The following is a 12,408-nucleotide window of genomic DNA, read 5'->3' on the forward strand; positions in this document are numbered from 1 at the left end:
ATGCATAATAATTAGAACTGCAGTGTTTTACAGAATCTTCCTAACAATTGCAGTTCTGGTACAGTTATGGGTTTCCTGATATCTTATTCTTTGAATTGGTTTGTAACTTCAAGAGTTAAAAAAAACAACTAGCATATTTGCAAGTATTGTCACCATACAGGGTTTTGAAATGTATCTTTCATGCACCCATTGATAAGATGTATTTCCTTCTCCCTTTGCCTCGCATTTCTTCTGTATCTCTTTTTTAGTCTCTTGTTGAATACCATTTGGAGGAACTACTAGTTGAATTAAACCACAGAACCATATTCAGACAGAACACTAGGTACTTTGCAACAACTGACCAACACCAATGGCTCAGCATTGTCTGTAAGACACAAGCACTGTGCTTACTGTCTCCTCCTTGCCTTCCTTCCTCTTGATCACTGTTACCCTCTGATATCCTGCTAACTACCTCCCACCATCTATCAGTGCCTCTCCCTCCAATCCTTACCATCCCCCACTGTCTTTGCACTTGGCCTGAGCACTAGTAGAGGAGCCAGTGCTGCCCTCGCAGCTGCGGCTTGCCTGCAGTCTGTTGTCTTTTGTGTTTTTTGTTGTTTTTGTCTTAATTGTAGTTTAAATATGCTGTGTTTGTGGTTGTGTGTTATGTGGGTGTTGGGGGGGGGGGGGGGGGGAGTGGGAACTGTAACATTGTCTCTCCCGAACGAAGACCCGGCCTTTGTTTTCTGTGTCATGTCTCCATTCCCGCTGCGGCCTACCATCGGCCATGCACCTGGAGCTGGCGGCCTCCGGCTAGGACCACCCGGGCTATGGTTTGCAGAGCCCGCGGCCCGGACTCACCACCTGCGGCACTGGCTGCCTTCGGAGGCTGCGGGAGCAGCTGCGATTCGTCTCCGGAGGCTTCGGCGCGGGCCGCGTGGACGTCGGAAGCCCGCAGGCCCCTGGGTGGGGGCCGACATCGGGAGCTCCGGCAGTGGCAGCGACAGCGTCTTCGCCCGCCCCGAATCGCGGGGCTTGGGTCGGCCCGCCGCGGACCTTTCACCGTCCGGCGCGGCCTGAAATAGGCCGCGGGATTTTCTCCGCCCAGCGGGGGATTCAATGTCGGGAGCCACGACCGCCCCGATGTGGCAACTCCAACAGCCTGACCGCGGGAGAAGACGGCAGGGAAGAGAAAAATACATTGTGGCCTTCCATCACAGTGAGGAGGGACTGGAGGAGACTCACTGTGATGGGTGTTTATTTTGTCTGGTGTTGGTTTATGATTGTATGTGTTATTGCATTTTTATTGATTATTTTTATTGGCTTATTGTTCAACTGCGGGTAATTTTTCATTTCACTGCACATTTATGTGTATGTGACAAATAAATGACTATTGACTATTGATTTATTCCATCAATGGTCTGGGCCCCCATCTCCTTGCTATTATTTTGATTTTAACTCTCCCCAACTCCCCCATCCCCAAGTCCTCTCTATGCTCTTCCTCCTTCCCTCGAATCATGAGAATGGCCTCAGGCAAAAGTTTGTTGTCCACTGTGAATCGAATTCTTGGGTAGACTTTCATTTGGCCACCTGGTTGTTGCCCGAGCTGATTGGACCTTTGGGAAAGGTTGAAGTGATGGTTCCTGTGACTGGCATCTCTTCAGGTCTGCACTGTCTCCGACCCACAGGATCTCCTTGGAGACTCTGGAAATATGCAGCTGTCCACTGTTGATCACCCGAGGCTGGCATTGCTGGGCATAAAAGTTGCCATAACAAGATATTACTAGGTAAACAAAGGAAACTGCTTTAGGATATTCTCAGAACTTCTCGGAAATACTGGAGCATTCCCACTGACTTGTAGGAATTCCTGGCCTACGAATAAATAAAGTGAAGAAGGAGCATTCAGAAGAGCATTGAGAAGCTCACAGTTATTCATAAGGAGCAGACTTTTAAAAGCCCAGTGTTAATCTGTGGAAGAAGCACATCATCTCTCAAACCCTCTACCCATGTCTCTCTCAAATACCCCTCATCTTATCTGTAGCAGAATCTATGAATGTCACTTTGTTCTCAATACCCACAGAAATGGAAATGGAAGCAAATCTACCTCAAAATCCTGAGAGAATGCTTAAGAAGAAGACCGTGAAGGTGTACGATGAAATGGTCACCAATTTGTGTCATCCAGGATGGAGCTGCCCAGATAATTGATTCTATCTGCCACTGTACGGAATAGTTCTTTACTTATTCCCCTTACACTATCTTATGGATGTGGTCTGTGTTGTACTTCGTGGTCTGGAATCTGTTATACCGTTGTTATGACTCTGAAATGACCACAAGTACACGTATTTAGGGGTTTGAAAGCTGAGCATAAATCCAGGCTCAGTTTATTTCACGGCCACCTGGAACCAGAGTGACCTGCCCATATTACGTCATTCCCACACATACATGTTGCTACACGGGCAAACACAGTAGTCCTTGTGATATAACAAAATAGTACTTGCAATATCACAACAGTCTGTACCATGAGTAAGTTGCAACTGGTAGTTCACCAAGTGTACTTCGAGGCACCACTTGGCCCATAATCTCTAACAAAGAAGAACAAGAGAAACATGTCATGGAGGCACCATCATATGCAATTCAGTACCTAGTTTCACGTCGTCCATGACTTACTCATGTACAATTGTAGCTTCATCTTCAAGATCCTTGAACACTCTGCCAAATACCAAACAGAAAACCGCATCACCACTAATGCTATCGGAATTCCAAAAAGTAGTCAATCGCCAGCTATTATGACCACTGGGGATTGATCAAATGTGGCCTTGCCAATGTCACACACGTTCCAACAACAAAGATTGTTTAAACAAAAAATCATGAACATTCATTGCTTGCATTTACAATTAGCTAATTGCTACAAGATTAAAGTGTAAACATTTAATTCATCTATATAGGTAACAAGTTTCTAATCATCCATAAAAGCACATTTGTAATACCTTTTAACAACTTTGTAATTAATTGCTAAACTTTAATTTAATTAGTCTCAGAGTTTTTTGGTGTAATTATGTGATTCTTTATAAAAGAGTAGTACTAATTACATAAGCAATCTCTGACTGAATGATTGGCCATTAATCTGGAATTTTGTTTGAATGTGTGTTTGCATAATGGATGAGGTTTTGCTCTGGGGAGGATTTCAATGCTTTTATTTTTTGGGGAAAGTATTCTTTTCAACCATGGAATTGTTCCTCTCAGTTGCATCTTACAGTAGTTATTTTCCATTGGACATAACCATCTATTTTATTTACTCAGCGAGTTACGATATTTGTTACTGATGCTTAATTTGGAAATGAGGTCCAGCAATCTTGACTGTGGCTGCTAATGCGCCTATTTTGAATCTCGGTGTAATGAGGGGAAACCTGATGGAAGTATATAAAATTATGAGAAGTGTCAATAGGGTAGAGAGTCAGAACCTATTTCCCTGGGTGCAAATGTCCACGATCGAACGGCATAGCTTTAAGTTGAGAGGGTAAAGTTTAAATATGTGTGGGGCAATTTTTCTTTTAACACATGGAACATGTTGAAATGGGTGGTGGTAAAGACACATTGGAGTTTAGTTTAATTTGACATCGTGTTCAGCACAGACATTGTGTAGTGTTACTGTTTCATGTTTTAATGAGATCATGTTTCATTACAATATTACAATCTGCTTGCACATGATCCATATCCCTTCATTCACTACATATCAATGTGCCTATCCAGAAGCCTCTTAAATACCACAATTGTACCACCTCCAACACCATCACTGGCAGTGCGTTCCTTGCACCAACAGTATATAAAGAAAACTTTCTTCCTTAACCAAAATTTTGTTTATTGGGCTGATACCTCCTCTTGTGGCACAGCATAGAGATTTATTTAATAATATTAATAATATTCCTGTGAGATGCCGTAGGATGTTGTAGCTAAGTTAAATACAGCACACCAAGTTGTTCCTTTGGTCAGATAGCGTGAGTCAGTATTTTGTATATGATGCCTTTGGTGGTCCCCTCATTATGTTCCTTTTGTTTTACTGAGACAAAACTGAGAACAGAAAAAGACAACTCTTGAAATATTTTACCTCTTGCAGATCCCAAAAGTAAAACTGTCAGTATAGGTTTTTGATACTGCTGAGATTGTAAAGTTTTCTGGAAATTGTTTTGTTTAGATTGCACAAGCTGGGGATCTCATCCTTGAAGTGTACCTGGAGAAGAAAGAGACTGACTGTTGCTTCATTATTAGGGTAGGCATTTGCTTCAAGTATGAAATACTCAGGGTATTGCAGCCTTATTCCCAGTACTTTGAAATGTTTCTACCATTAATGGAGTTAATTAACTTCAATTTAAAATCAAGCAAAATAAAACTATTTTTATACACCAACAACTGGTCCAAAACTGGTTGTATAGTTTGGATTTCATAGATGTATTTCATGAGCACATTAAAGTTAAGTGGAGTGAGTGTGTTCACTGCAACACCAGCAGATTTATTAAGCATCCCCATCAATTAGAGAGACAGAACATCGCAATTCAGCCCTGCATTAAACCTATGTCCCCTGGTTGTCGATTCCCCTTCTCTGGACAAGAGACTCTGTGCGTCTACCCGATCTATTCCTCTCATGTAAATAACCTGCGCAGTAATCACTGTTGTATTGTACCCTATCCATTTTGGAGCAGATTTCCCCCTTGATAACACATGCTCTCACCTGCATAGTCTCTAGATCATATGCATAGTCTCTAGATCATATGCATAGTCTCTAGATCATATGCATAGTCTCTCGAAATGAAGATCATTAATAGCTTAAATTGAAAGAGCGAACGTAACTATCACAACAGCCCAAGTTGCTTTGTTCTTAAGGGAAAAAATGCTTCAATTTTCCCAAAATGCTTACCCATTTAACAATTGCATAATAGGCATTCTTTTTGAATTTTTGTTTCCATTGTTCCAGTGTGGAAGATGGTATTGAGAGATGAAACAACCAATAGTCCCTTCACTAATTTGTTCTGCTTGTTTTCGACACCATTTGCATTGATATTTTGGTCCCTTTTGATTACACCAAGGTCTGGCAGATCTGTTCAACCCAGTGTATGCTGTCAGAAAGATCACAAATTGAGCCGCAGGCAATAAGCTGCTGCAAAATAAAACTTTTCACAGGCAAATGTAGCAGCCATTTTACAAAAAAACAAATTCACAAAGATACAGGACAGGAAATGTATGCTCAAATTGTGATGGATGGTGGTGGAATATTTGCTTTAACTTGAGATAATGCCACGGCTTTTATTTCAGCACCTTCTGTCATCTATCTGTCAATGAGAGTACTTGTTTTGAGAAATGGATTTTACTGAATTATCTCAATTTTAATTGAAAATGGTCCTAGATCAGAATTCCATTTGAGTTACAAAAGTTTTGGAAGTTCAGACATAACATTTATCTGCTGCATATTTATCAAATTTTGTTTTGGAATAATTCATACCCAGCATGTCAGCTACTTTTGACAGCTCTGAGTGCTTTGAAATAAAGGCCTATTTTACATTGTGGTTTACAGGTATCTCCAACCATGACTGCTGGAGAGCTGACTCACTCTGTCTTAGAAATGAAGAGCATCATTATTGAGGAGAAGATTGTTTGGGCCGCGTTTGAAGTGATAGAGAACGGAGAACTTGGTAGGATATTAACAGTTGCAAATTGTAATTCCAAACACAATGTTCTTTCAAAACACAATGAAGACTTTTTTGTCCCCTCTTGTCAATGACTGCAGTCTCAATGGACATGTGTCAGTCACCCTTAAAAAGCATCTCCTTATAATAAGGGCTGAACACCCACATTAACCATAAGACTTCACTTCACATGACCCAAATGCCAAAGAGCTACAATCTTAGCCCAAAGCCACCCACAGTCAAGCAGCAGGGGGTCCTCGAATGACACATAAAAGAATGACCCATCTGCAGAACACTTTGACAGCCAACAATGACTTGCCCCCAGATTTGCTAACTATCAAATATCAGCAGAAATATTTAAAAGCTGAGACAAAATTAAGCAGATAACTTTTATTAAGTCACAGCTCATTTCTTAACTAAATTGATTCTGGTTAAAACCAATTAAAACACACAAAACATAGCAAATAATGAACAAACCAGAAAAATATGAAATAAAGTAACTTGGAAACAAGGAACTGCAGATGCTGGTTTACAAAACAAGACACATAATTCTGGAGTTGCTCAGCGGGTCAGGCAACATCTCAAGAGTTTATGGATAGGCAATGTTGCTGGTTGGGAAGGGTCCCAACCCAAAATGCCACCTATCCATGCACCCCTGAAGTGTTGCCTGACCCACTGATCGACTCCAGCACGCTCTGTCTTCCCAAATAAATGAATTTGGTTTCCACTTTGCTTCCTCCTTCGCAGTGCTCCATTCAACTTAAGATCAATGGGGTCATGCATCTGCAACAGGCCTAACCTTACAAATCTCCTGAGAACTGATTCCTCAGAGTTAAAACTGAGCACTCTGCTGCTGGGTTACATGAATGCCAGAGGTTTCCAGCAAAATGAGGATTCTGTTTTCATCCGCATCATTCATCTAACTGACCATTAGCCACTGCCTATGCCTTTGGGTCACTCGGAAAGAACATTCAAGCTTGGGCTGATCATTGGCAAGTAACAGCTGCCCAGAGAAACTGTCAGACAATAACCACTTACAGTGTTGCTATTGCTGAATCCCCTACCATCAGTTTCCAAGGAGTGGTGACCATTGACCAGAAATGCAAAAGGACCCACCACATAAATACTGTGGCTTAAAGAGCAGGTCAGAGGCCGTGTATTTCACAGCTGGTGCCTCATCTCCTGATACCCCATTAGCTCTACATTGTCTCCAAGGCACTCCAGGAAAGTGAAGGAATACTCCCCACTTGCCCTGTTGTGAGCAGGACTGACTACATTTAAGAAGCTCCATTTAAGAAGCTGCAGGACAAAGCAAACGCCTTGATTGGAGTCCGAGGCATTCATTCCCTCTACCATTGGCAGAGAATGGTGTTGGGACTTGTAAATCTGGTTTGGTAGTTTGCTTCATCTCTATGACAATCATGTGAAATAACTTAATCTGAAGATTTCTCACTCGATGTAGAGCCCCCAAAATTGCCCATTATTTTACATTCAGTTGTTACAGATAAGGACATTTCATGGTCTTATCAGTAGACCGGTACTGTTAACAATAATGTCCGTTCAATTTCAAAGTGATTACTGCTTGTAACATGCATTAGAACAGATTTTCTGAAGACTGGTTCTTGTTTAATGCCTGTTAAATCCATATAATATTACAACTCCTGAATACTCCTTAACAGCGGAATATTGCTATATGTGCCAACTACAAAATGCACTACAGTTACTCAACTAGAACTGTTGGTTGCTCTACATCAAGCGAGAAATCTTCAGATTAAGCTATTTCACTCCAACAGCAATTTTCATGCCTTCCTACCCAATAGCATTGTTTAGGAGCATCTTGACCAAAATGGCTGCAGTGGGTCAAGAAGGTGGTTGACCATCTTATTCACGAGGCATTCGAGGAATGGGCAATAAATCCCATCAATGCTAATGACACCTGTGTTCTTACAAATTAGCAAAATAAGATCTTTATCTTTAGCTGACGTTTAAAGGTTTTTTATTCTACCTGGCCTATGTTTTGAGCAGGTTCACAGTTTGAACCAGATTCTATCCTTGCCTGGGATCTACGTAAAGATGCTTACTTGCCAGAGTATTTAAATAATGGTCTGCTATACTTTCCTTTCATAGTTGTCGTTAATGCTCTTCAAAGTGGGCCTCTTGCCTCCTGTACAACTAGGCGAACATTTTAAACCAAGGAGGTGTTAAGAAATATGCTCTAGATGTTTATAATCAAACTATTAAAATGGTTATTAATGTTATATTAATATTGCTTCCTTTTGCTGCCAAGAACCAATATCAGTGATAAGAATTTGGAGGTTTACAATAGGAGTTGGAGCAATTTGAATAAGCTGTCAATTAAACTAATGAATCACAAATTAATTTCTATGGGGTTGTTAATTTTGCACTTTCCTGAAGGGTTTGCTAGAAGAAATTTTCACATCAAACTGCTGACTAATATTATGCACTAGTTAAATTGTTTATTTGTATTTATATATGTCCTTAATTTGGCTCTGTTAATTTATTGCTATTGTTATTTTATGTTAGAAATTAAGGAAGGAATAAATAACATTTTCAAATATTTCTTGTCTACTATTTAATGTCATTGTTGTGCCTTTTCCTCTCCACAGAGAGACTGTTGCACTATCAAGAGAATGTCCTGGAACAGGTTCTTCAGTGGAGCTTACTGCCAGAGCCGGAATCTGCCTACTTGATCATAAAGCAATTTCAAACAGCATATGCAATCAAAAGCTACCTAGGTATAAATGTCAACTTTGACATGTTTTTAATGAAACCAGATCATTGCACCCACATAGTTGGAACAGCATATCATTTTTGCTTGTCTGTTGTTAGTAGACCATGACACATTGGCCAATTTTATATTCGAAACTTTCTACGAGCAATCTCATAATGAAATAGGCACATAATTTTACGTCAAGGAAGATTGGCATTTTTAACATAAGCTTTCCTAGTCTGCATCTTTCCAATAGCTGTGTGGCCTGCTCGAACGTGGTTTGCTCAACTTTGATTACTCTGGAGAGGCTTTATAGTCTTTGATGGGTTATAATGGTGTTGTGTTTAGAGTTCTGGTACTTTGCAGCATTAACAATTGCCTGTGAGGGTTCGGCATATGACCAGAAGATTGGAGGCAAAGTTCTTAGGTTTGTGGTCAGGTTAGGATGGTGGCTGGTGTTTGCAAATCATCTTGATGTATCCTGCAGGCGATAGGCACCGAAGCTACTGGAGAAACAGGGGCCAGTAACAGGACAGTTGACCAGAAAAAGCTGTTCTTGGGGAATGACATTTGCTTTAACTTCCAATTAAAACATATGACAGGCAGTACTTGAAAATCTTGATTGGACTGTAAAGTACGGGCACTCGATTGCCTTTTGCGCAGTGCAGAATTTTCCTTTTCATCGATTGTGATTTTCACAATAATAAACCCAAATATGTTTGATGAATGTTCTCAATGCTAAGTTTATTCCTAGATCTCATGATAAGGGATATCTCTTACTGTGCAATTACCATCAAGGAAGGGGATCAATTCTGATTCAATTAATAATGTGGAAAGCAAGTTGGGAGCAGCAGGACCTATACCTAACAATGAGGTGCCAAGCTGGTGTTGTTGCAATGCAAGACTATGTACATAAGTCTGAGTTCTGCAATTCTATCGTGTCCCGGTGAATGGCAGGGGACAGTTAACCAACTGGTGGAGGAAGACCATGCCCATCTTCATTGATAGGAAGGCCTCGTGCATGCGTTCTCTGAACACATCGCAAATGAACAAGCAGGAGAGTCCCTCTCTCCGCGGCTATCACCGAGGATCGCTCGCCGCGGATCGACGACGGAGGACCTACCGGTAGGATTGGTGGGCCCTGCTCACACACCGCAAACTCCAAACTCGGGCCCGAGCCACTGGCATTGATGAGAACTACACCACCAAGAACGAGGAGGGACGTGGAATATTGAGATCGGAGTCCCTGGGGGCCGAGGTGGATGGGCCGCGTCACAGAGAACAAAGGGGACCCGGCATGGGGGGCCGCTGAGAACAAAGGAGGAACCCGGCGTGAAGGGGCTGCGAAGAACAGAGGAAAGACCGGGCGTGGAGGGGCCGCCGAGAACAAGAGGGACAAGTGGTGGTGGGGGGGGGGGGGGGGGGGGGGGGGGAGAGAAGAAGGGACCAACAATATTTAAGGGTTCTTTTGTAACTTTATCAGCGCCATGTGGCGACTCTTTTGTGTACAGTGTATGGGGAAAAAAAGAAATTCGCTGTACCTTCAGAGTATATGTGACTATAAAGTACCTATCTATCTCAAAAACATCATAAGGTCTCCATCATCACAGAAGCCAACTCCACTTTGTGTCAAGAAGCAGTTGTAACACGGAATAAAGCAAAGGTTCCAGGACAAACTGGTTGTAGTGCTGAAGAGCGGCATTCCAGAATTATCTGTACCTCTTGCCAAATTGTTCCAATATAGTTACAACACAGGCAACCACCTAATGTGCATGCTAGCCACATATTTCCTGCTCACAAAAGCAGGACTATTCCAATATGCATAATTACCATCCATTCACTTAACTCTTGATCATCTGCAAAGTGATGCACATTATTGTCAACAGTGCTGTATGGTAACATTTACTCTTCAATAACCCCCTGTCTAATATTCATTTGGAGTTCTGCCAGGAACACTCATTTTCAAACCTCATTGAAGCGTTGATACAAACATGCATCAAAGGCATGAGTTGAGAGCAACTGTCCTTGACTCTGAGGTAGCATTTGACTGAGTGAGGCATCAGGGCCTGGCAAAACCAATCAATGGGCATCAAGAGGAATACTTTCTTACAGTTAGAGTTCGACCTTGCACACAACGAAAGGCGGTTGTAGTTGTTGATCAAACTTTGGGGGAATTGCTTAGGGCAATATCCTAAGTCCAATAATTTTCAACTGCTTCTTCAATCACCTTCACAAATGGGAATGTTGCTGATGATAGCACCAGGCTCAATTCCTTGTGCACCCTGGCCATACACTCATTTCACTCCTGCTATTGGGAAGAAGGTACAGGAGCCTGAAAACTGTAACATCCAGGTTCTGGAACAGCTTTCCTACAGCCATCAGGCTATTAAACACTACAATCTCAAATTAGCTCTGAACTACAATAGACTATGGGTTGCTGTAATGTCCTCTGCATATATTGCTAAATCAAAATATTTAAAATGAAGCCATTACCTACCTCGAACAAAGTTGGGAAATTAATTTCTTTTCAAATGTGAGTTTTAATAGGTTTGAATGAAGAAATTCGGATTGTTAGCACCCCCTTTTTAGTACAATGAATACAGATACCTGAGGTACATGTACCCACAATGTCTGGTAAATGGCAGAAATAGATACCAACATTTACTTATTCGCAGGTTATGAACAGTGCTTCCTTCATTGAGGAAACCAGTTTGTGCAAATGAAAATATGATGTATTTTAATTTAAAAAGAATAAGCGGATACAGACATCTGTTGCTTATTCTTTGGTGTCCCAGTGAGATTGATAGTGAGATGGTTCGTTGAACAGTTGCTCCTGCTGGGTTGATCTGATTGTTTATGGGATCACTTAGTTTTGTCACTGAAATGCTGCATCCAAAGTTTAGCATGTCAGAAGGACTTCACCTGATTAACACTACAATTTCTTTTGGACATGCCCAAGGCTGCTGATAACTCATTGTGGCACACAGTTTTGGCCTGCTCATTCTACTCTGCTTAGTATGACAGTAGTGCTGCACAGAAGGATGGAAAATGCCCTCTGTGAGAAGATGAGATGTCTCCACAAAGTGCAATGGTTACTCCAATGAATCACAAGTAAATGCTTCTGCCTTTGGTGGACTGACAAGGACAAAATAATTTACCATCATTATCTCATCGTGTCCTGAAGGCCAAGGCTGTGTATTTCTGAGAATCTCCAACATTTCTGTTTGTATCTTAGAGAAGAAATGTAATTCACATGGCATAAAATTAACTTGCTTTTGACTTAATTACATTGTGTTGCTTATTAAAATTAATGTCAATGTTTTATTGCACTTGAACAATTATCCCTTAGAAATTTTGAAATATAATAACTAGCCAATAGTTAAATCTTAAAGCACAGACCATTTAGGTTGTGATGGTCCATTACATGAACTAGACAATTGATTTGATTTGCCCTTTCCTTTTCCTTCCCTTCAGTGCTGCAGTGCCTTGTTATTTATTTGGTTCCCATTTGGAAGTTACAACTAAATCTGCTAATCTAGATCAAAGCAATTGTGGTTTAAAAATACTCCAGTTCCCTTCCCCTGTTGCTTGAACAGTTTGCCGTGGTTCTATATTTCCTTACCACATAGAAGGAAGTCTTTATGCCTGTTCAGTTCATGCTGATGGAGTAGTCCCATTCTCCCACTAATTTTCCTTGTAACCTGTTCTCCCCACATTCCCATCAATCCTACCATCTCCCTACACTGGGGGTAATTTACAGTGGCCAATAAACATACCAACCAGCATGTCTTTATGACGTGGAGGGAACCTGAGTGCCCGGAGAACATGTGGACTCCACACAGACAGAACAACAGGAGGTCAAGATTGAGACAAAATGCTGGAGTAACTCAGCGGGACAGGCAGCATCTCTGGAGAGAAGGAATGGGTGACGTTTCAGGTTGAGACCCTTCTTCGACTGATGCGTGATCAGTCGGGAGAAGGGTCTCGACCCGAAACGTCACCCATTCCTTCTCTCTGGAG

The 12,408-nt window shown here is 41.5% G+C and overlaps 1 protein-coding gene across 6 annotated transcripts in view; it reads left to right on the forward strand.

Moving 5' to 3' along the window:
* The window catches only part of arap2 (ArfGAP with RhoGAP domain, ankyrin repeat and PH domain 2), a 325,749-nt gene that overhangs the window by 269,140 nt on the left and 44,201 nt on the right, over window positions 1–12,408 (forward strand). For all 6 annotated transcript variants that reach the window (XM_078400296.1, XM_078400332.1, XM_078400306.1 and 3 more), the window contains 3 exons: window positions 4,172–4,246; window positions 5,546–5,663; window positions 8,285–8,413. In XM_078400296.1, the coding sequence (XP_078256422.1) occupies window positions 4,172–4,246; window positions 5,546–5,663; window positions 8,285–8,413 (322 nt within the window). The remainder of the gene's footprint in view (window positions 1–4,171; window positions 4,247–5,545; window positions 5,664–8,284; window positions 8,414–12,408) is intronic.

The sequence above is a fragment of the Rhinoraja longicauda genome, chromosome 1 (genome assembly GCF_053455715.1).
Source record: "Rhinoraja longicauda isolate Sanriku21f chromosome 1, sRhiLon1.1, whole genome shotgun sequence".
NCBI classification, from domain to species: domain Eukaryota; kingdom Metazoa; phylum Chordata; class Chondrichthyes; order Rajiformes; family Arhynchobatidae; genus Rhinoraja; species Rhinoraja longicauda.